Genomic DNA, 25,237 nt, shown 5'->3' with positions numbered 1-25,237 from the left:
GCAAACTGCAGCCTCGCACTCCTGGGCTCAAGTGATCCTCCCACCTCAGCTTCCTGAGTACTGGGACTATAAGCACGTGCCACCATGCCAGCTAATTTTTTAAATTTTTTTGTAGAGACAAGGTCCCACTACGTTGTCCAAGCTGGTCTCAAGCTTCTGGCCTCAAACTATTGTCCTGCCTTGGCCTCCCGAAGTGCTGAGATTACAGGTATGAGCCACCACCCCCAGCCCAATAATGGGCTCCATTTGGCTGTACCTACCTCTTTAGCCTTATCTTATAGACCACACTCTCTGCAATTTCACTACCCTGGCTTTCTTTCAGTCGTTTGTATTTGCCATACTCCAGCCCACTTCAGGGCCTTTGCTCATACTGCCTAGATAGCACCCTGCCTAGATAGCACTTCCCTATAGTTCTTTGGCTAATACTCTTTAGATGTCAGATCTATTCTCACTATGCAGAAAAGTCTTCTGCATCAAAACCAGTATCACATGCTCCCATAAGATCATGTATCCACCACACAACACCTCCTACCACTTCAATGCTCTATCTTTAAAATTACTTAATATCATCTCGTTAAGGCTACAAGTTCTTAAAGACTGTAAGTTCCTTAAGATAAACAGGGTCTGTCTTATTCATTACTGTGTTACCCTGAAAAAAAAATCAAAGATCAGTCAGATGAATCATTAGTTTGACTTATGGAGAAGATAAGGACAGCACATATAAAGCTTCAATACTTGGTAGAATATACATTATTCCTTGATAAATTCCAGTGGAAGGGAATTTAAAGAAAGTAACTTAGAAAGACAGGTCATCAGATAGTTTCATGCTGACTTAAAAGCACTCTAAAACAAGGGGACTGAAAGGATGAAAAGACTGCTCCTGACAAAGAGAACCCAGCAAATAACAACATGAGAGGAGGATAAGGGAGAAAGAAACTGGAGACTCGCACCGGGTTGAGATGGAAAAGGCCTCCCACAGAAGGTTCAGGGGTTTGGAGACTGGATATTTTTAAAAAGAGTAAGAGGAACAGAGTTGTGATTTGGGAAAATACATGAAGCCATGCATAAGAGAACAAGAAGAGGAAGAGAATTATAGTAGGCACTCCAGCTAAAAGGCTAATTCAGCAACTAAGGCAAGAGGTGCAAAAGGCCTTCATTAGGGTAGTGGCAGCAGTACTAAGGAGGAAGTGATGGGTGCTGACACTGCATAGGTGCAATCAATTGTAGTTGACAATCACTGGACTGGGAGAGGGGAAGTGGAAAGGAAGGAGTCATATGGTGATCAGGAGGCTAATTAATAATGTCAAATGCTCACTTTCCTTAATTTCTCCACTGTGGTGGCTTTGATATTATAGTAGTATGGCTCTTCATGACTAGTAACACTATATACTAAATTCTGCCTGCAAAAATAATAAAAAGCCCACAAGGTATAGTATATGTTAGATTTAGTGAATATACTTAAATTTATTATACCATGGTTTACTTACCACATCCTTGAGACATGGTGAATATTAAAACTGAGATAAAAGAAATAAAGATTGAATAACCGGTTCCTAGATTCTTTTTTATTTTTTTATTTTTTATTTTTTGAGACAAGGTCTCTCTGTGTCACCCAGGCTGGAGTGCAGTAATGTGATCATGGCTCACTGCAGGAGCCCTGACCTCCTGGGCTCAAGCAATCCTCCCACCTCAGCCTCCTGAATAGCTGGGACTAGAGGTGCATGCCACCACACCCAGCTAATTTTTGTATTTTTTTATAAAGATGGGGTTTTGCCATGTTGCCCAGACTGGTCTCGAACTCCTGGGCTCAAGTCATCTCCCTGCCTTGGCCTCCCAAAGTGCTGGGATTACAGGCATGAGCCACCATGCCTGGCTGTAGTCCCTGGGTTCTTGAAAATGATTTTTATACAGTAAAACTAAAACCATGAGGCAGACTGAGAGAGCATGGAATACTAACCCTAAAGCCTGGCCCAACACTGCCCAGGGCTCTGACCTTCTTCTAAACTCCATTCCCGTAGTGCCTGTGTATCTCCTCTCAATAAGCTGGTAGCTCTGTTACGTCTTTGCCTCTAGTGGGTGAAGTGAAAATCTGGGGTAAAGATTAGTAGATGGAAAGAAGATAATGATTAAAGTAACTGCAATTTATTAACATCTCAGAGACAAAAAGGAGATATCTTAAAGCACTAAAATCATGAGAGTAACAATCCATCCCCATTCTTCTAACTAGCTATGTCACCTTAGGCAAGTCATTATCTCTGAATTAAATTTGTTCCTTTAACTGTACTTAGGGGAGTGGACTAGATCAGTTACTATCTAACTTTAATGTGCACAGGAATCACCTGCAGATTTTAAAGATTCTGATTCAGAATATCTGGGGTAGAGTCTGAGAGTCTGTATTTACACTAAGCTTCAGGTGATGATCACTAAGATTGCTCTGAAATTTCATGAAATAGAATAAAATCGTAGCTCATTGCTATATGGGCTTCTCTGCCTACAGGCAAAATTTTTATAATGAAGCAGTAGTGATAAGAGTACTTTATTTTACCAATATTAATAGGTCCAAAGTCAAAGCATTTTTTGGGTGTGCCACGGACTCCTGGCAAAGCCTATGGGCCCTTTCTGGAAATAGTCTTTCAAATAAAATAAAATATACAGGATTGCCCCCCCCCCCAAAAAAAAAGCCAATTATACTAAATAATAGTTTATCTATGATAATAGTTCAGAGTTCTTGTATTAATTTTGGATGATTTGTTATCACAAAGCAACATCATGGTGAATATTAAAACAAAAGTGGCTGTAACACCAATATACAGAATTATCTGCTTTACAGTATTTATTATCTTTTTACCTAAAAGAGCCTTTCCCATCAGTCCCATTCTTTTAGTATTTCCGTGGTTTTTTTTTTTTTTTTTTGGGAAGGGGGACAGGGTCTTGCTCTGTTGCCCTAGCTGGAGTGCAGAGGCACAATCATGGCTCACTGCAGCCTCAATCTCCTGGGCTCAAGCGATCCTCTTACCTCAGCATCCAGAGTAGCTGGGACTACAGGCAAACACCACCACAACTGGCTAATTTTTTAATTTTTTTGTAGAAACAGGGTCTCGTTATGTTGCCCAGGCTGGTCTCGAACTCCTGGCCTCAAGTGATCCTCCTGCCTCAGGTTCCCAAAGTGCTGGGATTACAGGTGTGAGCCACCATGCCCAGCCCTAGTATTTCTCTAAAATGTTAGGTTATTAGATTTAATTGCTCATTTGTCAAGAAACCTAAACTTTATTTTTAAAAAAGCAAAATCAAATTGTTTTTACTTTAAAAATTTTCTAAGAGTTACTGATATTCAAGTACACAGTTTTAACAATAAAGACCATTAAAGGATACTCTGAACATAGCACCAAGTTTGCTGCACAAATGGGAAGGAAAATCTTGAGAGCAAAAATAGACTGCTATCATAACAAGAGCTTTGTGATTACCTTAAAAAGACATGTTATCCACAACTTCAGTTTCTCCATGTACCAGCGACCACTGGAGAACAGTTGCTCTTAGAGCTCCACCCCCATGTCAAAAAGTAGCTGTTAAAAATATACTTCACTGCATTTTATCTCGCTTGACTACCAGTTTTTAACTTGTTCTCAAACCTGTCTGAGTCTCCTCTGGCACAGCTTTTGTGAAATAATGTTTCAGAGATTAAATCAATACATCTGAGGCCCTGCCTGTATACTTAAGAATCACTCAGTGTAAGCTTCTTTAAAAATGTTACTACTCACTCACAGAGGGAAGTAAATGTTACAAAGAATATGGAACACTGGGTATTTTACAGTTGCAAAGGACAGAGCACAACTTAAAATAACAATTCTCTCAATTCTAGCATAAGGATAATAACCTTTGAAACGTAAGCATTAAATTTTTCTAATTTGATTTTTGTAAACAACTGAACCAGTCCAAAAAGCTAAATGCAATGATAGCTTACAGCGGTCCCTCCTAAACCAAAAAAAATCAGAAATGGTGGTCTTTTTCCGTACTACTAAACTCAAGACAGACACCTGACCTTGGCTACATAATTAATGCCAACTAAACTTCACATGATCCTTATTATTAATAGAGAAAACAGGATGAAAGCTATTTTAAGTACCTAAGAAAATTATTAATTAAAAAAATTTTTCTAAGGTAAAGTCTGAAATATTTGAATGTAGGATACTGCAGACAAATACTCAAATTTTCAATACACAAATTTTCAAACTGGCAAAAATGTCATCAGTGTCTTAATCTACCTACTTCTACCAACTTCTCAAAGGAGTTAGGGAGTTAAAAACTGGGTTCATGATTCTACTTTATTTATACCATGCCTTGCACAAGGGCCAATAGAAACAGAATGACTAATGACAAAATATTTGGGCTTTTGGCTGCTGTAACTGATGCCTCTGAACAATAATGCTGAGACAATAAATAAAATGAGAGTGACAAGTTCTTCAGCACATTTCTGCTTCACACAAGTGTTCAGGGCCTCACAGGTCCTATATTAAGATGTGGAACTTGGCTGGACGCTGCGGTTCACGCCTGTAATCCCAAAACTCTGGAAGCCTGAGGTAGGCAGATCACCTGAGGTCAGCAGAGCAGCCTGGCTAACATGGTGAAACCCCGTGTCTACTAAAAATACAAGAACTAGCCGGGGAAGGTGGTGTGTGCCTGTAATCCCAGCTATTTAGGAGGCTGAGGCAGGAGAATCACTTGAACCTGGGAGGCGAAGGTTGCAGTGAGCAGAGATCACACCACTGCACTCCAGCCTGGGCGACAGAGCAAGACTGCCTCAAAAAAAAAAGTAGGGGAAGGAAGGGTTGGGGGTTGAATATATACATCTCCCTACCAAAACTCTACTTAAAGTATAAAAATGGGATTAAAAAGAAAAAGAACATAAATCCACCAGGACAAGAAGAGAAGAAATATGGAAGTTCAAATAAGGAAGAATGAGTGAAATGGGTCTGAGAAGCAGAGATCCCTAGACTCCCTCCTGAACGCCATCCTGCTGCCAGCCCCTTACCCCTGGAATTCTGGAGTTTATTCTCTGGAGAGGGTAAACAGTAGTTCTGGACTAGTCACCACACTGAAAAAGAGGATACAGGTGACCATATGTAAATGAGTGCTAAAACACTCTCCCCACCACCACCACCATCTTGAAGTCATGCCTTACTAAATCCTTCGTCCCACTGTTCTAGAGAGCCGTGCTGTCCAACAGAACTTTCTGTGATGATACAAATATTCCTTTTTTTTTTTTTTTTTGAGACAGAGTCTCGCTCTGTTGCCCAGGCTGGAGTGCAGTGGCGCGATCTCGGCTCACTGCAAGCTCCGCCTCCCGGGTTCATGCCATTCTCCTGCCTCAGCCTCCCAAGTAGCTGGGACTACAGGCACCCGCCACCACGCCCAGCTAATTTTTTTTGTATTTTTAGTAGAGACGGGGTTTCACCATGTTAGCCAGGATGGTCTCGATCTCCTGACCTTGTGATCCGCCCGCCTCGGCCTCCCAAAGTGCTGGGATTACAGGCGGGAGCAACCGTGCCCGGCCAAATGTTCCTTTTTATTCCCCTCAATTTAGAGTTTATTTTGCCAAGGTTAAGGACATGCTGATGACATAGCCTTAGACGGTCCTGAGAACATGTGCCCAAGGTGGTTGTGTGACAGACTGATTTTACACATTTTAGGGGGGGCAGAAGTTACAAGCAGACATCAATCAATAGAGGTAAAGTGTACATTGGTTAAGTCTAGAAAGGTGGGATAAGTCAAACGGGATTCCAGGACATAGGTGAATTCTGTAAACCAAAAGTATCTGAGGTCTCAATCAAGTTAGAAATTTATTTTGCCAAGGTTTAGGACATTCCTAGAAGAAAAGAACCCAGAAGCACAGAAACAGTCTGTGGCCTATGCCTTTCTGCAAAGATGATTTTGAGGTCTTCAATATTTAAAGGGGAAACGTGGCTGGAGGGGAAAGGAGGAGGGTATGGTCATATACTGTGCAAGAGAAAAAAAGCAAGTAGGGAACAGTACATTATGTACTGGTCTCGTGCTCAGTAAATCAGCATTTTACATAAGGTGAAGATGTCCCTTTTCTGCACTGTCTAATATGGTAATCATTACCAAGTGTGGCTACTGAATACTTGATGTGTGGCTAATAAAGCGGAAGAAATTTAAAATTTTATTTTAAATAGTTTGATATAAAGTAACACATAAAATTAACTCTCAATACCAAAGTAGTATGTCTGGAGTAAACAAATTTATTGACCATATTTCATAGTTTTCTGCCTCAGAAAACAATATATTATTTAGCTTGATTGATGCCTGCTGTCATCAGGAAACTCAGTTATCACGTACACAATGACAGACTAATGCCTCTAATATCAAAGTCATTCAAAGACCAAAAAAAAGAAAAAAAAAAGAATAATGCCTCCAAGGGTAAAGACTTCAATTCTGGTTTACTACAATTAACTATGGTTAACTATTTCTGAGGGCAAGGAAGAAATCTTGGAAGAAATTCAGATAAACTCTTTTTTTTTTTTTAAAGTACCTATTCTGAGTGTTAATTTGGAAAGAGTCAAAACAACCAAAATGAAGGATCATCATAAAGTTTCATACAAGAGGGCCTGACTTAACCAGGTGTGGTGGCACATGCCTGTAGTCCCAGCTACTTAGGTGATGAGGGAGGATCACTTGGGCCCAGGAGGTGGAGAATGCAGTGAGCCAAGATCAGACCACTGCACTCCAGCCTGGGCAACAGAGCAAGACCCTGTCTCAAAAAAATAAAAAGGACTTGACTTTAAGCAAAGACCTTAATTCTTACACATGGCATAACAAGAGTTTTTTTTTTTATTCCTTGAGAAACAAAAGCCTAGTTATTGGGGAAGAAGTGAAGTAATGGATTTAAAATATAAGGTTTATATAACAGCAATAAAGATAACTTCATTGTACGTAACAATACTACACACATGGCTCTTTCTGATTTTACAATTAACTGGGAAAATTGAGCAAGTCAAATACTGAATATATATATATTTTTAAACTGGCTGTGTTCTTCTCAAAAACAGAATTTGGAACATTTAGCCTTAGAAGACCTTTTTAACCAGAGGAGAAAGTGTACCACAGGGTTGAATCAGACTTACTAAAATCTTGTAACTTGGGCAAGTCAGCTAACTTCTTTAATCCTCAGCTTCATCATCTGTAAAATGTGAATTATCATACTGCTAACTCAAGAGGACTGATTAAAACAACACACGTAAGGCCTTCCATGCACTAAGCAAAGACTCTTACACTAACCAGAAAATCTGGTTAGAGCTTCTTCGACTCCTTCTAGTTACCAATGTGGCCAATTTTTATTGAAATCTTTGGGTAACAGAATGTTATGGATAAAGAAACCAGACAGCTTAAGACTGATTTGAAACAGTAATTTCCATTTGTTCTCTGATAATCAAAACTACGAATTAAAAACAAACCTAAGAATTTAACATGTATCTCTTCTTTCTCCACATGACTATTAAGTGGTTAAACAGCAAAGCCATACCAACAGCAAAGAGAAGGGTAACAGTTCTCTTAACACGGTAAGATTCAATTACAATACCACCTACCATTCTCCTAGGCACAACCATCACCTGCAGCTATAAATCAAAATCTGCAATGATGAAACTGGGGCCTATGAGGCAAGCCATAGGTTTTGTCCTAAAATATGTCCCTTTTCCTAGTATATACAGGCATACCTTGGAGACACTGCAAGTTCAATTCTAGACCATAGCAATAAAGCAAGTCACACAAATTTTTTGGTTTCCTTGTGCATATAAAGGTTATGTTTATACTATACTGTAGTCTATCAAGTGTGCAATAGTAAGTTCTATCTATTAGTTTTATCTAAGGTAGAGAAAATGACTGTTTCAAGGACTTATGAGCATTAGAAAGAGGAAAAAAATCCTTCTAATATTCTGCCCCATCCTTCACTGAGACAAGAAAAAATTAAAATATACCTCTCCAGGGAGACCCTCTCTTGGGCGACCTGTTTTCTCAGCATAAGGAAGCTTTCTCTCTCTCTCTCTTCTTCTTTGTCTATTAAACTTTCTGCTCCTTAACCCAGAAAAATAAATACATAAATAAATAATAAAATAAAATATACCTCTCCACTGGGGAATGGAAGAAAATTCAGCAATAAAATAGAATTGCTGAGGCACAAATGCCTTACGCTAAGTGAAAAGAAGCTAGACTCAAAGTCTATCAATGTACAGTTCCATTTACATGGCAAAGGTAAAACTATAGAGACAAAAAACAGATCAGTGGTTGTTGGGGATAGGAGGAGGGATTAATGAGGAATTTTTTTGTGTGAAGGAATTATTCTATATTTTGACTGTGGCTGTAGTTACACAACTATATATGTGTGTATATATGTGTGTGTATATATATGTGTGTGTACATATATATGTGTCAAAACTTCCAGAACTTACACCAGAAAGGGTGAATTTCACTTTATGTAAATTATACTAAATTATATATATAATTTTTATTTCAAGGTGAAGAATACTTTTAGTATTCTACTCTTTGAGAAACAGCATATTAACCAAACAATAAGCTAAATGTGAAAAATTTCTCCTTGGTTTAACAAGCTGTCTCAGTTCTCTCTGGATGGTTAACTAGCAAATCAATGAATATGAAACAGATTTGATATTGCTGGTTAACTATCTACCTGTTTCCCAGTCACACCTAGTTTTCTAAGCCCTGCCAATTCCTCCTTAAATGTGTATTTCAAATCTATTCCCTCTCATTTACTCTCAAAATCTCCTACCACTCCCAACATTAAGTCTTTAACAATTCCCAAGCACCCACAAGATAAAGTCCTTATTTATTAACAGAGCATAAAAAGCCCTTTATTGTCTAAACCAACCTACTTTTCCAGATTTGTCTTCCACCACAGGCAACCCTATTTATTACTCATTAATACCTTTTAGAAAGCAATTTGGCCATTTATATCATAGAGCCTTACAATAATCCATACCCATTGACCCTTTAACCCAGTAACCTCACTTCTAGGAATTTATTCTAGGAAAATAATCTACATAATACTAAAAAAACAGACAGCCCAAATAAATAAAAACAGGAGAACTGCAAAGTAAATGATAGTATATCCACAGGATAGTTCCTGATGCAGCTGTTAAAATAATGTTTATGCAAAGTTTTTAATAGCATGTGGGAAATACTTATGACTTACTTTCAGTGAATGAAGAAGCTGGATATAAAGTTACATGTACAGTATAATCTCAATCATGAAAAACAGTACATTAGAAAAAGAAGTTCCACAATTGTATCTCTAAAAGTGAGATTATAACTGATTTTTATCTTCTCTCTAGTTTTCTTTATTTTCTAAGTTTTCTCTGGTAAGCCTTTTTTTTTTTTTGAGACGGAGTTTCGTTCTTGTTGCCCAGGCTGGAGTGCAATGGCGTGACCTCGGCTCACCGCAACTTCTGCCTCCTGGGTTCAAGCGATTCTCCTGCCTCAGCCTCCCGAGTAGCTGGGATTACAGGCATGTGGCAACACGCCCGGCTAATTTTTTTGTATTTTTAGTAGAGACAGGGTTTCTCTATGTTGGTCAGGCTGGTCTCGAACTCCCAACCTCAGGTGATCCGCCTGCTTCAGCCTCCCAAAGTGCAGGGATTACAGGCGTGAGCCACTGTGCCCTGCAGGTAAGCATATTTTTTTATATTAGAAATACACACACCTTTTTGATTCAGTGATTTCATACCTAGGACTCTCTTTTGAAGAAATGCAAGATTTATGCACAAGATGACAGAGTATTTCTTATAAAAATAAATTTAACATGAGGGTGATGTACATGCATGATATTATTAAACAATTTAAGTAGTTTTTACAGATATATTTTATATACCATGAAATTTACCCGTTTAAAGTGTAGTAAATTCAGTGGGTTTTCAGTATAGTCACAAAGTTGTGCATCCACCACCACCACTTCCTAATCTTAGACCATTTTGAACACCACAAAAAGAAACCCTGGGCTGGGTGTAATGGCTCATGCCTGTAATCTCAGCACTTTGGGAAGTTGAGGCAGGAGGATCACTTGAGTCCAGGAGTTCAAGACCAACCTCGGCAAAATAGTGAAACCTCATCTTGAAAAAAAACTTTTTAAAATTGCCACGGATGGTGGTATGGGCCTGTAGTTCCAGCTATTCAGGAGGCTGAGGTGGGAGGATCGCTTGAGCCAGGGTGGCAGAAGCTGCGGTGAGCTATGCTCATGCCACTGCACTCCAACCTGGGTGACAGAGACCTTGTCTCAAAAAAAAAAAAAAAAGAAACTCCAAACCCATTAGCAGTCATTCCTCATTCCCACTCCCACCCACCCCAGCCCTTGCTAACCACTAATGTACTTTCTGTCTCTATGGATCTGTGTATTCTGGACATTTTGTATAAATGGAATCACACAATATGTCATCTTTTGGGACTGGCTTCTTTCACTTAGCATATTTTCAATGTTCATCCACGTTGTAGCATATATCAGTATTTCATTTCTTTTTATTGCCAAATAATATTCCCTTCCCTTGTATGGATATACTACATTTATCCATCAACTGATGAACACTGGGTTATTATCACTTTTGGCAACTATGAATAATACTGCTATGCACATTTGTATACAAGTTTTTGTGTGGACATACATTTTCATTTTGCTTGGATATGTAGGTAGGAGTAAAACTGCTGAGTCATACAGTAGCTCCCAAGTTTAATTTTTTCAGGCACTGCCAAACTATTTTCCAAAATTACTGTGCCATTTTACATTCCCACCAGCAATGTATGGGGCTCCAACTTCATAGCCTGGCCAACATTTGCTACAATAATCTTTTCATTATAGCTGTCTTAGCAGGTACGAAGCAGTATATCATTGCAGTTTTGATCTGCATTTCCCTAATGGCTAATGATGTTCTGCATTTTTTTCCATTGGCTTATTAGTCATTTGCACATCTTTAGAGAAACAGCTATTCAAATCCTTTGCCCAAATGAATGTGTTTTTTATTGTTGAGTTGTAAGTCCTTTAATATATTCTACACACAAGCTCCTTGTCAGGTATATGATTTGCAAACATCTTTTCCTATTCTGTGGGTTGTGTTTTCATTTCCTTGATGGTGTTCTTTGATGAACATTTTTTAATACAATGAAGTCCAATTTATCTATTTTTGTCACTTGTGTTCTTGGTGTCATTGCCTAGAAAGGCCAGGAAAACTACCAACAAAAATTGCCTAACACAAGTTCACAGAGATTTGTACCTATGTGTTCTTCCAGGAGTTCACAGCTTTAGTGCTCACATTTAGATTTATGATCCATTTTAAGTTAAATACAACACACAGTATGAAGCAGGGATCCAAATACGTTCTTTTGCATGCGGATATCCAATTGTCCCAGCACCATTTGTTGAAAACACTATTCTCCCCCCAACTGAATTATCCTGGCACTCATGTCACACTGGGAAATGGGAAATACAGTTTTATCCTTTATAGATTAACTCAAGTGTGTGAGAAAAATCTATATTGGCAGTCTCCAGATAGTCACTCTCTCACTCCCTTATTTCCATCATAATACGTATAAAATCTGTAATTATCTTATTTGTTTACTTATTTCTTAACTGTCTCTCCCATTAGAATGTATACTTCAGGGCCAGGTGCGGTGGTTCACACCTGTAATCCCAGCACTTTGGGAGGCTGAGGCAGGCAGATCATGAGGTCAGGAGTTCAAGATCAGCCTGGCCAACATGGTTGAAAACCCATCTCTACTAAAGATATAAAAAATTAGCCAGGTGTGGTGGCACACACCTGTAATCCCAGTAGTCAAGAGACTGAGGCAGGAGAATCGCTTGAACCTAGGAGGCGGAGGTCGCAGCGAGCCAAGATCAAGCTATTGCACTCCAGCCTGGGCAACAGGGTGAGACTCAGTCTCAAAAAAAAAAGAATGTATACTTCATAGAGACAGGGACTTTTTCTTGTATATTATTGAATCTCTAGAGCCTACAACAACAGTGCCAGGTTCCTAGAAGGTAGCTAATAATTACTTCTTGAAAAAATGAGAATATATATTAAACGGCTTAAAAAAAAATGTCCCAAATGTTAATACTTTGGTTGGAACTGTCATTACAGCTAAATTTTTCTTAATGTTCTACAATGAACATATACTACTTTTATATAATCAACTATGAAATTATGGTATTTTAAAGATTTATAAAACTTTTGAATCAATTTTTTTATTCCTCAAAATTCTAAGAACCTCAATTTTTGCTAAACTATTTTGTTTTAGCTTCTTTTATAGGACCTCAAGCATAGTGACACCATCAAATATCTGGTAGATCAGGTCTAAGCCTTACGAGCTATCTTTGATAGTCTTCTTTCCCTTATGCCACACATCCAAATTATCATTAAGTCCTTCCAGCTCTACCCCCAAAATATATATCCAATCTTACCACCTCTCATTATTAACAAATTTTAATTCAAGCTACCACCATCTACCGTCTGAATAAAGCAATAGTTGGTTGTGTTGTTGTTTGTCTGTTTACGGACAGGGTCTCGCTTTGTCACCCAGGCTGGAGGGCAACGGTGTGAACTTAGCTCACCATAGCCTCGACCTCCTGGGGTCAAGTAATCTTCCTGCTTCAGCTTCGTAAGTAGCTAGGACTACAGGTACGTGCCACCACACCTGGTTATTTATGTTTTATTTTTTGGTAGAGAGGCGGTCTCTCTATGTTGCCCAGGGTAGTCTTTAACTCCTGGCCTCAAGTGATCCTCTCACCCCGGCCTCCCAAAGCACTGAGATTACAAGCATGGGTCACCATACCCAGCCAGCAATAGTTTCTTAATCGGTCTTTGTCCCCATTTGTATGTCTCTACACATCAACCACAGGGATAAATCATATCTCGCTCCACTACACTACTTAACACCTCCCCACCATCACACACCCAATGGCTTCCTGGTGCCATCAGAATAAAATTCAAATTCCTCACCTTTGACCTAACGGCCCTTTCTGGTCTAGTTCTTGCCTATAATCTATTTCCTACTTATTTCCCCTTTGTTGACTGAATGCTAACCACACAAGCCTTTTTTCTGTCCCTGGCAAATGTCAAGCTCATTCTCTTCTACAGGCCCTTCTACTTAAGAGTTCCTTCTGCCCTAAATGCTCTTCACATAGCTAGCTCATTATTGCCATGTAAGTCCTACCTCAAAAGAGGCCTTCTCTAAATTCTAGCTAAAGTAGCCCAACTCTTCTAGTACTTTCCATTTTTTTTTCCTTTTGAGACGGAGTTTCACTCTGGTCCCCCAGGAAGGAGTGCAAGGGTGCGATCTCGGCTCACTGCAACCTCTGCCTCCCAGGTTCAAGTGATTCTCCTGCCTCAGCCTCCCAGAGTAGCTGGGATTACAGGCGCGCGACATCACGCCTGGCTAATTTTTGTATTTTTAGTAGAGACAGGGTTTCACCATGTTGGCCAGGCTGGTCTCAAACTCCTGACCTCAGGTGATCCACCCACCTCAGCCTCCCAAAGTGCTGGATTACAAGTGTGAGTCACCATGCCTGGCCTTAGTACTCCCTATTGATTACCTTATTTTCTTCATACTACTTATCACCAGCTGAAATGATCTTGTCTTTTCTGTCTCTTCCTCCATATTAGATTCTAACTTCCATGAGGAAAGAACTTGTTTCCCTAGTGCTTGGACCAGCTCTTGACATACAAAAATCTCTCAAATATTTGTTGCATAAATGATTGTTATTCTAAACATTGAGGACAATGCAAAACTGTTTAGTTCTCCATTAACTACTCCAGGAAAAATATAACTAAGAGTGTAAAATGATATTTTTACATCAAGAATCAAGTCACCTGAAAATTCAAATTAAAAAGTTGATTATATATAATGATTCCAAGTAAAATAATATTAAAGAAATAGTAAAACTATTGAAACACATTCTAATGCACTCCTCCAACTCTTTTCATTTGCTCTACAACTACTGAGGCACACACTGGTGTCATTAGAATATAAAGATGAATACGGGATATAAAGATGAATAAAACTTTGAACTATTCTAAAGATATATTCAGTTGGGTAGAAATAACAGATATAAGAAAGAATACTACATATGATTAATGCTGCACCAGCAGCAAGTTCTCCATGCACTGACAGCCCAGGAAATGAGTGATTCTGTATGAGACATGATGACAAGAGGGAGGTGTCACGTCAGGCAGGTCTTCCTAGAGCTGACCCTTGAAGGATAAACTGCCTTTTGATTAGTCAGGCAGGAATCCCTTTTTAATGAGTTAAATAAATGATTCTGGCTTCTTCCACTTGGATAGCAAGTAATAACAAAAGACTATTAACCTAATTAGATCTAAGGTTGCCACTATTTATTTTAGCTAACACTGATAAACTGATAAGCACTTTACTACGTGCCACTGCTTTTTTTTGGGGGGATCAGGGTCTTGCTCTGTCGTCCAGGCTGAGGGGCAGTGGTGCAATCTTGGTTCACCGTAGCCTGAAGCTCCTGGGCTCAAGCAATCCTCTCACCTAAGCCTCCCAAGTAGCTGGGACCACAGGCATGCACTGCCACACCCAGCTTTCCTTTTTTTTTTTTTTTGGTATTTTATGTAGAGATTGGGTTTTGTCATGTTGCTCAGGCTGGTCTCGAACTCGTAAGCTCAAGCGATCTGCCTGCTTTGGCCTCCCAATGTGCTAGGTTTACAGGCATGAGCCTCCACACCTGGCCTGTGCCACTGCTTTAAACTAGTTACATGCATCATTCATACTGTTGTGGTGGTAGGTACTATTATTATTCCCACTTGGAAGAATGGTGAAATTGAGGCACAGAATGCGTCAGGAACTTACCAAAGGTCATACAGTTAGTGCAAGTGGCAGAGTCAAGATTTTAAAAAACCCAGCAGCCAGACACTGAGCACATGCTTTTAATGTGGCAGTGTAGTTTAACACAAATAATATCTATCTCAATGCGTTGCTATAAGGGTTGAATGAGATAAGGTAAATACTTGTAAGTTATGTAAGACAGCATTACTTCTTGCTTTTTTTTTTTTTGAGATGGAGTTTTGCTCTTGTTGTCCAGGCTGGAGTGCAATGGCGGGATCTTGGCTCACTGCAACCTCCACCTCCCAGGTCCAAGTGATTCTCCTGCCTCAGCCTCCCAAGTAGCTGGGCTTACAGGCATGCGCCACCACACCCAGCTAATTTTGTATTTTTAGTAGAGGAAGGATTTCACCACACTGGTCAGGCTGGTCTCGAACTCCTGACCTCAAGCGACCCACCCACCTTGGCCTCCCGAAGTGCTGGGATAACAGGCATGAGCCACCGCGCCCGGCCACTTCTTGCTCTTTCATTTGTTAGGCTTTTGAGTGCTCTTACATGGTTCAGGATGCCTCAATGAGCATCAAATTCCACGGTTTCATTTTTAAGGAAAGAAAGGAAACTGGCATTTATTGAGGACTTTCAATATGCCACAATCACTTTAAAGGTATTACTCTAATAACTGCCTTAACTATCTTGAAGGATTTTTACTTTTAAGACTCAAAGTAAATTGTCATGCAGTATACAAAGGGGAGGTACTATTCAATTAATTCAATACTTAAAATCTAATTTCCATTGCATTAAAAAAGGTATGTGGGAATAGAAGGTATAAAAATTAAAGGAATCTACCTCCATGGGAACCTGTCCTTTGTCATAATTAAGGATACCCTCTTCCATTCACTCATTCATGTTCATTCAGTAACATCTATGTGGGCCTACTATGAGAGTGGTATCTTGCTACTGGAATGTACGATCCCCATCTTAAAAGAGCTTAATAGTCTAGTTTCATAAAACATCTTAAGTCCTATAAAGAAATTCGTATGCTATCTCAGCATCGTTTCTTGGACATGTGCAGAAATGCAGAGAATTTAGTTGGTACGCATACTAACTTCCCATTACAAATTAAATAGGCTAACTCACAAAGTCTTAGGTTGGTCCAATAAAGTGGCCACTAGCCACATGTGACTTAATGAGTCCTTTAAATGTTGCTAGTGTGACTGAGGAACTGTATTTTCATTTAATTTTAATGAACTTAAATTCTAAAAATTTATTCTTATCCATTACTGGAAAACTTGTAAGTAGGTCTGGAGCAACTTAAGTATATGAATCTACTTTTTCAAATGTAAATTTTATCATATCTAAATACAGATCAAATATTTCCAATGAAAATTTAGCATCTGAATTGATACGTGCTTTCAGTGTAAAATATATACTGGATTTCAAACAATTTATATGTAAAATTTCTCAATTTTTATACTGATTAAAAATATTACTAGAAAAGTTAAAAGTATATACATAGCTTGTATTTTCTTTGCATTTGACAACACTGGCCTAGAGATGAAATATTCTTATAACTAGAGTATTCCTCTAAAGATTTTTTTTTTTTTTGAGACAGGCTCTTGCTTTGTTGCCCAGGCTGGAGTGCAGTGGCGCGATCTCAGTTCACCACAACCTCCGCCTCCCAGTTTCAAGCAATTCTCCTGCCTCAACCTCTCAAGTAGCTGGGACTACATGCGCCTGCCACCACGCCTGGCTAATTTTGTATTTTTAGTAGAGACGGTGTTTCTCCATGTTGGTCAGGCTGCAGATTCTTACAATGATTTGAGAATTCCTAAAAACTCCTGAGCTTCAACAACTGACTTCAAAGATTGCTCTAGCTCAAGTTGGAGAAGCCTTACCTGTATTTGCCCGTGCTGTGCTTTAGCGTTAGTTCTATTACTACAGGTTAAGTACCTTCCGGTACCAACCATTTCAGATTTCAGATATTTTCAAATTTTGGAATATTTGCATATACATAATGAGATAGCTTGGGAACAGGACCCAAGTCCAAACACAAAATTCATTTGTTTCATATACACTTTATACCCATAGCCTGAAAATTATTTTATATGATATTTTAAATAATTCTGTGTGTGAAAGTTTTGTCTGCATTTTGACTTGACTTGTCACATGAGGTGAGATGTAGAATTTTCCACTTGTGGCAATATGTTGGTGTTCAAAAAGTTTGGGATTTTAGAGAATTTTGGATTTTTAGATTAGGGATGCTCCACCTGTACATGAAAACAGCAACAGAAAAGTTGTGAAACCATTTTAAAATAAACACTAATTACATTTACAAGCTATTTTCTGAAGGCAAGCCAAGATAAAAACAAGGGTAGGAAATTCATCTTTGCTTTTCTGTGATGAGGCAAACAGAAATAACAACCTATGAAGTAATGTAAAAATGTTCAAAGGAGTAAACAATCTTCCTTTGATGTGATCCAAAAGCACAAACACAATGACAAATGACCTTCCAGGTGTAGTATGAACTTACGTTTCTATCTTTCAAGCACTCATCTATGCCTTGCTGCAACAGACGTTCTCAGTCTTTTCACACCTTCAACTAGAGATTACATTGTTAATTTTAAAACTTTAATTGCATTTTTTACAGAAATCAATTCCTTTTAAAAAATCTACGTAGGATGTGAGCGCGATCTGGCTGCAACATCTGTCACCCCATTGATCACCAGGGTTGATTCGGCTGATCTGGCTGGCTAGGCAAGTGTCCCCTTCCTCCCTCACCACTCCATGTGTGTCCCTCTCAAAGCTATGCACTCGTCAAAGAGGATGACCATTCCTGATAGAGGAGAACTGGTCTTTGGCCAAGGTTATATGAGCAGCTGCGCTCCCCCACTAGAACCTCCAAACAAAAAATGTACGTAAAACATAACAAAGCAAAACATGGAATAGTGTTGGCAGCATGTAAGCATTACAGTATCAGCTACTAGAAGACTAATCTTGGAGCTAAGAATCACTCTAAATATTCAACTCAATGGGGGTCTTAGTACAGCAGATTCAATGATGAAAATAACATTTTGGCCCAAAGTATTACGGAGACGAATAAACCCGATGTTTATTTGTGTAAGTCTATGCCTCTCCCAATTGTAAAATTTCAAGAAAAATGAGCAGGAGGTAATTCAGAAGCACAATTCCAAGTGAAAACTTCTCACTTCTAACATCAGTGAAAGGAGGCATGAATAGAAGAAAAGTTGTGGTTACAATATTGCTGAAGTGTTAGGTGTAAATCTTTGTGTATGACTTTCATGGACAATCTAGACAGAAATGTTATGCCACAAGGGAATTAAGCTCAAGATACTTTCACGGCTGGGTGCAGTGGCTCATGCCTGTAATCCCAGCACTTTGGGAGGCCAAAGTGGGTGGATCACTTGAGCCCAGGAGTTCAAGACCAGCCTGGGCAACATGGTGAAACCCCATCTTTATAAACCCCGTCTTTATATATAAATTTATATTTATAAATCCCATCTTTATATATGTAAAGCTTTTAAAATACAAAGCTTAGCTGGGAGTGGTTGTGCGTGCCTATAGTTCCAGCTACTCAGGAGGCTGAGGTAGAGGACTGACTGAGCCTGAGGGTGGACGATGCAGTGAGTTGTGTTCACGCCCCTGCACTCCAGCCTAGGTAACAGAATGAGACCCTGCCTCCAAAAAAAAAAAAAAAAAAAAAAAAGCTTTCACAATATTCTACTTATTTATTATGCTCTGTGGTTTACATATGCAAATGACAGTGCAACAAAGAGACTAGCTCTAGTTACTCAGAGACTAGAGTGTCATTCTGTGGACAAAATCAATGCATTTATATGTTAAATTCAGTTTTTCAAGACTTGCAAGTTTTTTTTTCAAATTTCAAATATAGTGTGCTTCATCTCAAAGTATTACTGAAAGAAAATATAAAGTTACATTAACATAAAAACTCAAAAATTTGAAGTCTTCCTGTATAATAAGTTAAACACAATTTTGATTTAAACAAATTCTATTTATAAAAAATAGTCGCTAGGCACGACGGCTCATGCCTGTAATCCCAACACTTTAGGAGGCCAAAGCGGGAAGACTGTTTGAGACCAGTCTGGGCAAGGTAGCAAAATCTCATTTCTACAAAAAATTTTAAAAAGTTAGCTGGGTGTAGTGGTGCACATCTGTAGTCCCAGCTACTCCACAGGCTGAGGTGGGAGGATCATTTGAGCCCAGGAGATCAAGGCTGCAGTGAGCTCCAGCCTGGGTGGCTGCAAGAGAGTCTGTCTCAAAAAAAAAAAAGAAAAAGAAAAGAAAGAAAAAAGAAAGGAAAGGAAAGGAGAAAGAAAAGAAGGAAAGTCAGTCATGTTTACTTGTTTTGCATGTTTGTTTTTTAGACTTTTAATTTTTTTTTTTTTTTTTTGAGATGGAGTCTCGCTCTGTCACCCAGGCTGGAGTGCAATGGTGCAATCTTAGCTCACTGCAACCTCCGCCTCCCAGGTTTAAGTGATTCTCCTGCCTCAGCCTCCTGAGTAGCTGGGATTACAGGCATGTGCCACCATGCCCAGCTATAGACTTTTAATTTTTTAGAGAAGTTTTAGGTACACAGCAAATTTTAGCCCAAAGTGCATTGTTCCCATATATCTACTGTGTGTGTTTTTACGTTTTGGCTAGAGTAACTGCCAGGGAAGAGAGGGGTAAGTGTAAAGTGAAGGATGTTAATCTCCACAGCCCTTGGCAAAGAAGGAAAGAACTCTGTCCTAAGTCACTCTACATTCTACCACTACCAGGGGCCTAAAAATGGCAGGTGGGTAGAATTAAGACAGAGTATTGAACTTCTGGTAATTAGCTGGGTAAGGGGCCTGGAAAGAAATTTATGTGCCAGAAGAGAGAAATATTACTCCTCAGTATAAGGTTCTGGTATTGATAATCATGTTCTTGTTTTTTTGAGACAGGGTCTCCCGCTGTGGCCAGGCTGGAGTGCAGTAGTACAATCATAGTTCACAGAAGCCTCTAACACTCAGGCTCAAGCAATCCTCCCACCTCAGCCTCCCGAATAGCCAGGAGTATAGGCACATGCCAGCATGCCCAGTTAATTTTTATGTTCAGACGAGATCTCACTATATTGCCCAGGCTGGTCTCTAACTCCTGGCTTCAAGCAATCCTCCTGCCTCAACCTCCCAACGTGCTGAGATGACAGGTATGCGCCACTGTGTCCAGCTGATTTTTATTTTTATTTTATTTTTATTTTTTTTACTGCTACATTTACTTTACGGCTCTGCAAATAAGCTTAGGTGAAGATGATAAGTATTTACAGAATGGCCAGGTTTGCAGGATGCAGCATGCGTGTAAAAACCTAAGATGCAATAAACATACGAAAAGAGTCAGCTCACTAGTAATCAGAGAAATGCAAAATAAAATAATGAGAAACCATTTCACAACCATCAGACTGGTAAAGGTTTCAAGTCTCTTATTAAGTGGTGAAAGGCAATGTAGAAACAAGCTGTTGATGATGAGATACAACCAGAACGAACCAGTAGTAGAGTAGAAAATATGTATGCTCCAATCCAGGGCTTCCGCTTCTAGATATATACCATGGAGAGATACACACTGGGGCTAGAGAAGTAATATATAGCAATACATGACATGGAAATTGCCTATTATAAAAACTTTAAATAGACCAAAAAAATGCAAAAAATTAGGAAATGGCTGAATGTCTATCAACAGGGGAATGGATAAACTTGCACAATCATACAAAAGAACACAATTCAGCAGTTGAAGAACCAAAGCTACAAATAAATCCAAAAGCTGCCCTCCCCGGCAAAAAAAAAAAAAACCACCCCACAAAGTTTAATTTTTTCTCACAGAGCTGCAAAAGGATACATGAAGCACAGTATTTACGTAAGTTTTAAAAGCACATCAAGGCAATACATATGAATGATTAAGTAGCTAAAAGTATGGAACTATCAATGAATATCAATTTCAGGTGACTACTGTGAACTTTACCTGAGCTCTGTGTTCTCAGAAAGCAGTGATGGTTAATCCACCCCATCGCTTTGTGTTCCGGGAAACAGGTAACTGCAAAGAACTGGCCTGTTGCATATTTTCAAATAAGGCAATCAGGAATGCTCTCCTAATTGCAATAGCCTGAATAAAATCATCTCCTTAACCAGACAAATATTATGTCTTTGACACAGGAATGGTTATAACTCTAGGGAGGGATGGGAGTGGGATGAGGAAGATGATGCATATTTAGCTGTAATGATAACATAAAAACCTGAAATATGGCAATAAGATAGCCCTTTTTTTCCTGTAAAAAAGGATCTCTTATTCTGTGTACTTTTCTGCTTAAAATGTTTCAAAATTATTATTTTAAAACTTGGAGTTGGAAAAGGTGATTTGTCTCAAGTCAATTAATCCTTTACAATCTGTTTTCTCATATGTTAAATAGGCATGTGAATACATGCCCAACCTATTTCACTGGGTTGTAGTGTTTTTGCTAATCACCAAGTATTAGAATACTTGAATACTGCGCCAATTAGTTCAGTCTGTGAGACCACAGTTCAGATTAGCATAAGGTTAAGGGTTAGATTATCGTGCAAACCTTTTAACTCTACTTCAGGGGCAAGACTACACTCTTACTTTCCAAGAAGCACAAAAGATACTCTTTGGTTACAAGAGGAGCTAGGCAAGTCTAGGTGTGATGTCTCAATCTATATCCAGTAGAACTACTGAGCAAATAACCCTAGTAACCTGATGATGGGCTACTAAACAATCTCTGTATAAGGAGGCTGGCACACCCAGTACACACACACACGTTTTGTTTGGGGTCTGTAATTGTGGTTCATGTGGAGGCAGACGTTGTTTGTTTTTTGTTGGGGGAGACATCTGAAAACATCTAATCTCATCCTGAAGTGCCCAGCTGGTTTCAAACTGCTTTATTTCAGGTGCTTCTAAAAGACTTAATGAGTACAAGGAAGTGATTCTGCTAATTTAGAACAAACCCATCGGTAGTTAAAATTTAATCTTAAAAGAAACTTGGAACCAAGCATCTAACCAAAAGAGCTAAAAGGAAAGTGCTAGACTCTGGGATAATACCCACAATATTCTCTAATCACTGAACTAAACAAAGATGCTCCTGCGCTCATAAGGCTAAAAACAAAAATAACCTTTAAAAATGGGGGGTCTATAATCTGAACTCTAAGAGTAACTTGTAAGGTCTTCTTGATCTCCCTAAAGCCAACAATTTTGAAGCGTATTTGGAAATCGCTCATTTCTAATTTTTATTTCTCCCACTCCTCACAAGAACCAGGAAATATAACAGACTCTTCTTTCCTTGAATTTAGTTAAGCTTTAACTAAAACTAAGCATTTAACTTCAGTATTTAACTAAAGATAAAATGTTTGGTCTCTTATTTTCAAACAGAAAAATAAAGTCTGTATTAGCCACTCAATAAAAAAAGTATAATGTCAAATCAGAAGTCTCTAGAGCAGAGCCTAGTCAGCTTCAAAGCACTTTCACAGAGTGAATGGTCTTAAGCGTACCATAACTCAAAGCCCCTAGATTAAGTCTTTTAGTATAAAGTAGCATCTACATTTAAAATGTTATTAAATTTTTAATAATTAGATATTAAGAAGACTCAAGATGCTGATACTTTGTAGCTTACAGCATTAAACCAAAGAAGAACCAAAGACTGAACAGTATCAAATCCCTATTACATACATATCTACAGTCAGCAAGAAACTACCAGTTGATCTTTTCTTTCACTAAGGGGCTGCCTGCATGTTCACCAAAGTTGCAATAACTTAAGAAAACCAAAACTGTTATACAGTGAAAACAGTTTGTATGCAGATAAGCTGGTACCAACCGCTTCTAGACAGACAGATGCAATTACAGTGTAATATTTCTAGCGAAGTCTGGTAAGGCTATGCCTGCAAATCACTGACCAAAAATGGTAACAGTGTGTGCAGACTAACGAAAATGACAAAATGTTCCATCTGATAGTTCAGTTGAGAATACGTTTTTAAATAGCTAATTAGAGTGACAGTGTAAAGGGGGAAAATATGTAAATTAAGCAAAATGTCCATCATATAGAATATACTAATGAGCACCTGTTTACTTTTTGGTGACTCCAGTATTTTAACGGTTTTTAAAGCTCTTAAATTTGGTTGTATCAGCATCCCAACATCATGCCCACACCTTGAGCACCAAGTTCTGGCAGAGTGCAACTGTCTACAGGTCAGAAAAAAAATTCTAACCATACACGGATAGATCGGGCAGGGAAGGGTTAAAATAGACACTGCCAAGCTTGACAAGCACGACGAGAGTGCTGCTGGAAGCCGATTGCCAGATAAAAAGAAAAAAACAAAGGAGCTGCAAGGCCACCTCGTTCTAAATCATGCCAGGATCCTGCTCGTTAGCGATCATTCCGTGCTCTAGGACTGTTCCATAAACGCTTTATCTTCCTTATTGAGATGGATAGACTTCAAAGGCTGGAACGCGCACAAGTCACCAAGCGCCTCAGTGCCAGCTCTGGGGAAACCCACGCCAACCAGGACGGTGGCCGGATTCCGACGCCCCCCGCCCCCCACTCCCCGGCCTCGGTGTGCAGACCCCCGGATGGATTTCACAGAGCGGGTGGGGGCGCTCGACCCCGGCCAGTTGTTGCAAGGCCGGGTCTGGAGGCACCCGCAGAGGCCACGCTCAGGGCGGCGGCCTCACCCCAGCTGGGAGCTGCGCAACGGCCGCGGATCCACCCCGGGGCGCGGGGGCCCAACCAGGACGGCGGGCGACGGAGGCCCAGAGACCCCTCCCACCCGCGGCCCGGAGACTGCAGCCAGACCGGGTCCCTCCCCGGGCTGAGGCACGGCTCACCCCCTTAGCCCCGACTCCGCGGCGCCCCAGAGACACACTGCTCCCGGCCGCCTCGGCCCACGCCTCGGCCTCCCTCCCACTCACCATCTTCGCCGCGGCGGTCGCAGGGACGCGGGGGAGGGAGCCAGCGGGCAGCGAGTCTGCAGAGCGTCCTCCTCACGGCTGCGGGACCGAGAAATCCAGCGGGGAGCTGACGCGGCGGCGCGAGCCTACCCCGGGGCGGGCGCGCCTCGGGACGGAACGCGGCTGCGCACGTCACGCACCGCCCGCCGTTGCTACGCAACCAGCCGGCCCGGCAACACCCCGCCGGGCGGCTATCCAGACTCTCGGAGGGGAGCTTCCCTCATCTGCTTAAGGCCGCGGGGCAGAGTCCCCCTCACCAGAAAGTGTTTAGGGGTGGGGGTGCGTCCTCTCTTGTCTGCAGAAGGCTAGAAGGCGGACTGGGCTGGCTCCTGCTGGCGAGGGGCGGGCAAAAGATGATGGGGGAGGGGTGGCCTTCCTTCGCCTCCTCGGCGGGGCCACCTGACGCCCCACCCACTGTGCAGGAATGGCCCGCGCGGGGAGGCAGCCACCTGGCCAGGTGTGCCTGCCGCTGGGGGCGGGGCGGGGCCGTGGAGGGGAAAAAGGAGGGGAGAGCCAGGGGAGAGGGGGACACAGTGTGGGAAGGAGGGCGATTTGGAGGGGAGAGGCGAGGGGCACATAGTTGGGGGAGGAGGGGGATGGAGAGGGGAGGGAAGAGGTGATGGAGAGGGGACAGAGTGGGGAGAGGAGGGGGATGTGGGGGAGGGGCAAGGGGGCACTAGTGGGGGGAGGGAAGGGGAGAGGTGAAGGAGAGGGGACAGAGTGGGGAGAGGAGGGGGATGTGGGAGAGGTGAGGGAGAGGGACACAGTGGTGGAAGGAGAGAGATGTTGGGGGTGGGGAGGGGAGGGCAGGGCCCGAGGAGGGGGAACGCACTTGGGGAGCACCCACGGGAGCGGAGTCGCGGGCCGCGGCAGCGGGGACGCCTCCCGCATTTTTTTACCTACTTTGGTGCGATTCCCGCCGACCTCCCCTGATTGGCCCAGTCTGGCTTGTCCTGCCCTCGCGTGAGGGGAAATCTGCACATTTTTCCTCCTTCCCGAGGCGACCGTGGCCATGCAGAGTGCTCTGTGAGTCACCGTTAATTTCAGGTCTGGAAAAACAAGGAGGATTTATTTATCTTTGGGAACTGCCGGGGAAGGAGGCCGGCGGCGCGCAGGGGTGTGGCTGGGAAAGGCCGCTCTGTCCCGGGACGGTGGCGCCAGCCCCGCCGCTCAGTTCTCCGGGTTTTTAATTTGGAATTGTGTTTTTCTACTGGGCGGTTGCGTCGGAAACACGGTTTTCAGAGGGCCCAGATGAATCCCAGAGTTTCTGCTGCGGGTGTTTTTGTTGGAAATAAAGGGAACAGAAAGAATTTTATAAATTAATTTAGGTTACCGAGAACATCATGGCCTCGACCAAAACTGTTAATTCTCCAAAAATGAG

The 25,237-nt window shown here is 41.0% G+C and overlaps 1 protein-coding gene across 2 annotated transcripts in view; it reads right to left on the bottom strand.

The window, feature by feature from the left end:
* Positions 1–24,910, bottom strand: part of DSTN (destrin, actin depolymerizing factor) — a 39,146-nt gene extending 14,236 nt beyond the window's left edge. Inside the window, exon 1 of one of the 2 annotated variants that reach the window (XM_009233321.4) lies at positions 23,818–24,910. In XM_009233321.4, the coding sequence (XP_009231596.1) occupies positions 23,818–23,820 (3 nt within the window). In that variant the 5' untranslated portion in view covers positions 23,821–24,910. The remainder of the gene's footprint in view (positions 1–23,817) is intronic. The other variant, XM_009233322.4, reaches the window with a different exon arrangement.
* Between the last annotated feature and the right edge of the window lie 327 nt (positions 24,911–25,237).

Source organism: Pongo abelii, chromosome 21 (genome assembly GCF_028885655.2).
Source record: "Pongo abelii isolate AG06213 chromosome 21, NHGRI_mPonAbe1-v2.0_pri, whole genome shotgun sequence".
Classification (NCBI taxonomy): domain Eukaryota; kingdom Metazoa; phylum Chordata; class Mammalia; order Primates; family Hominidae; genus Pongo; species Pongo abelii.
Note: the sequence above shows the minus strand (reverse complement) of the source record. Positions and strands in the feature narration are given on the sequence as shown.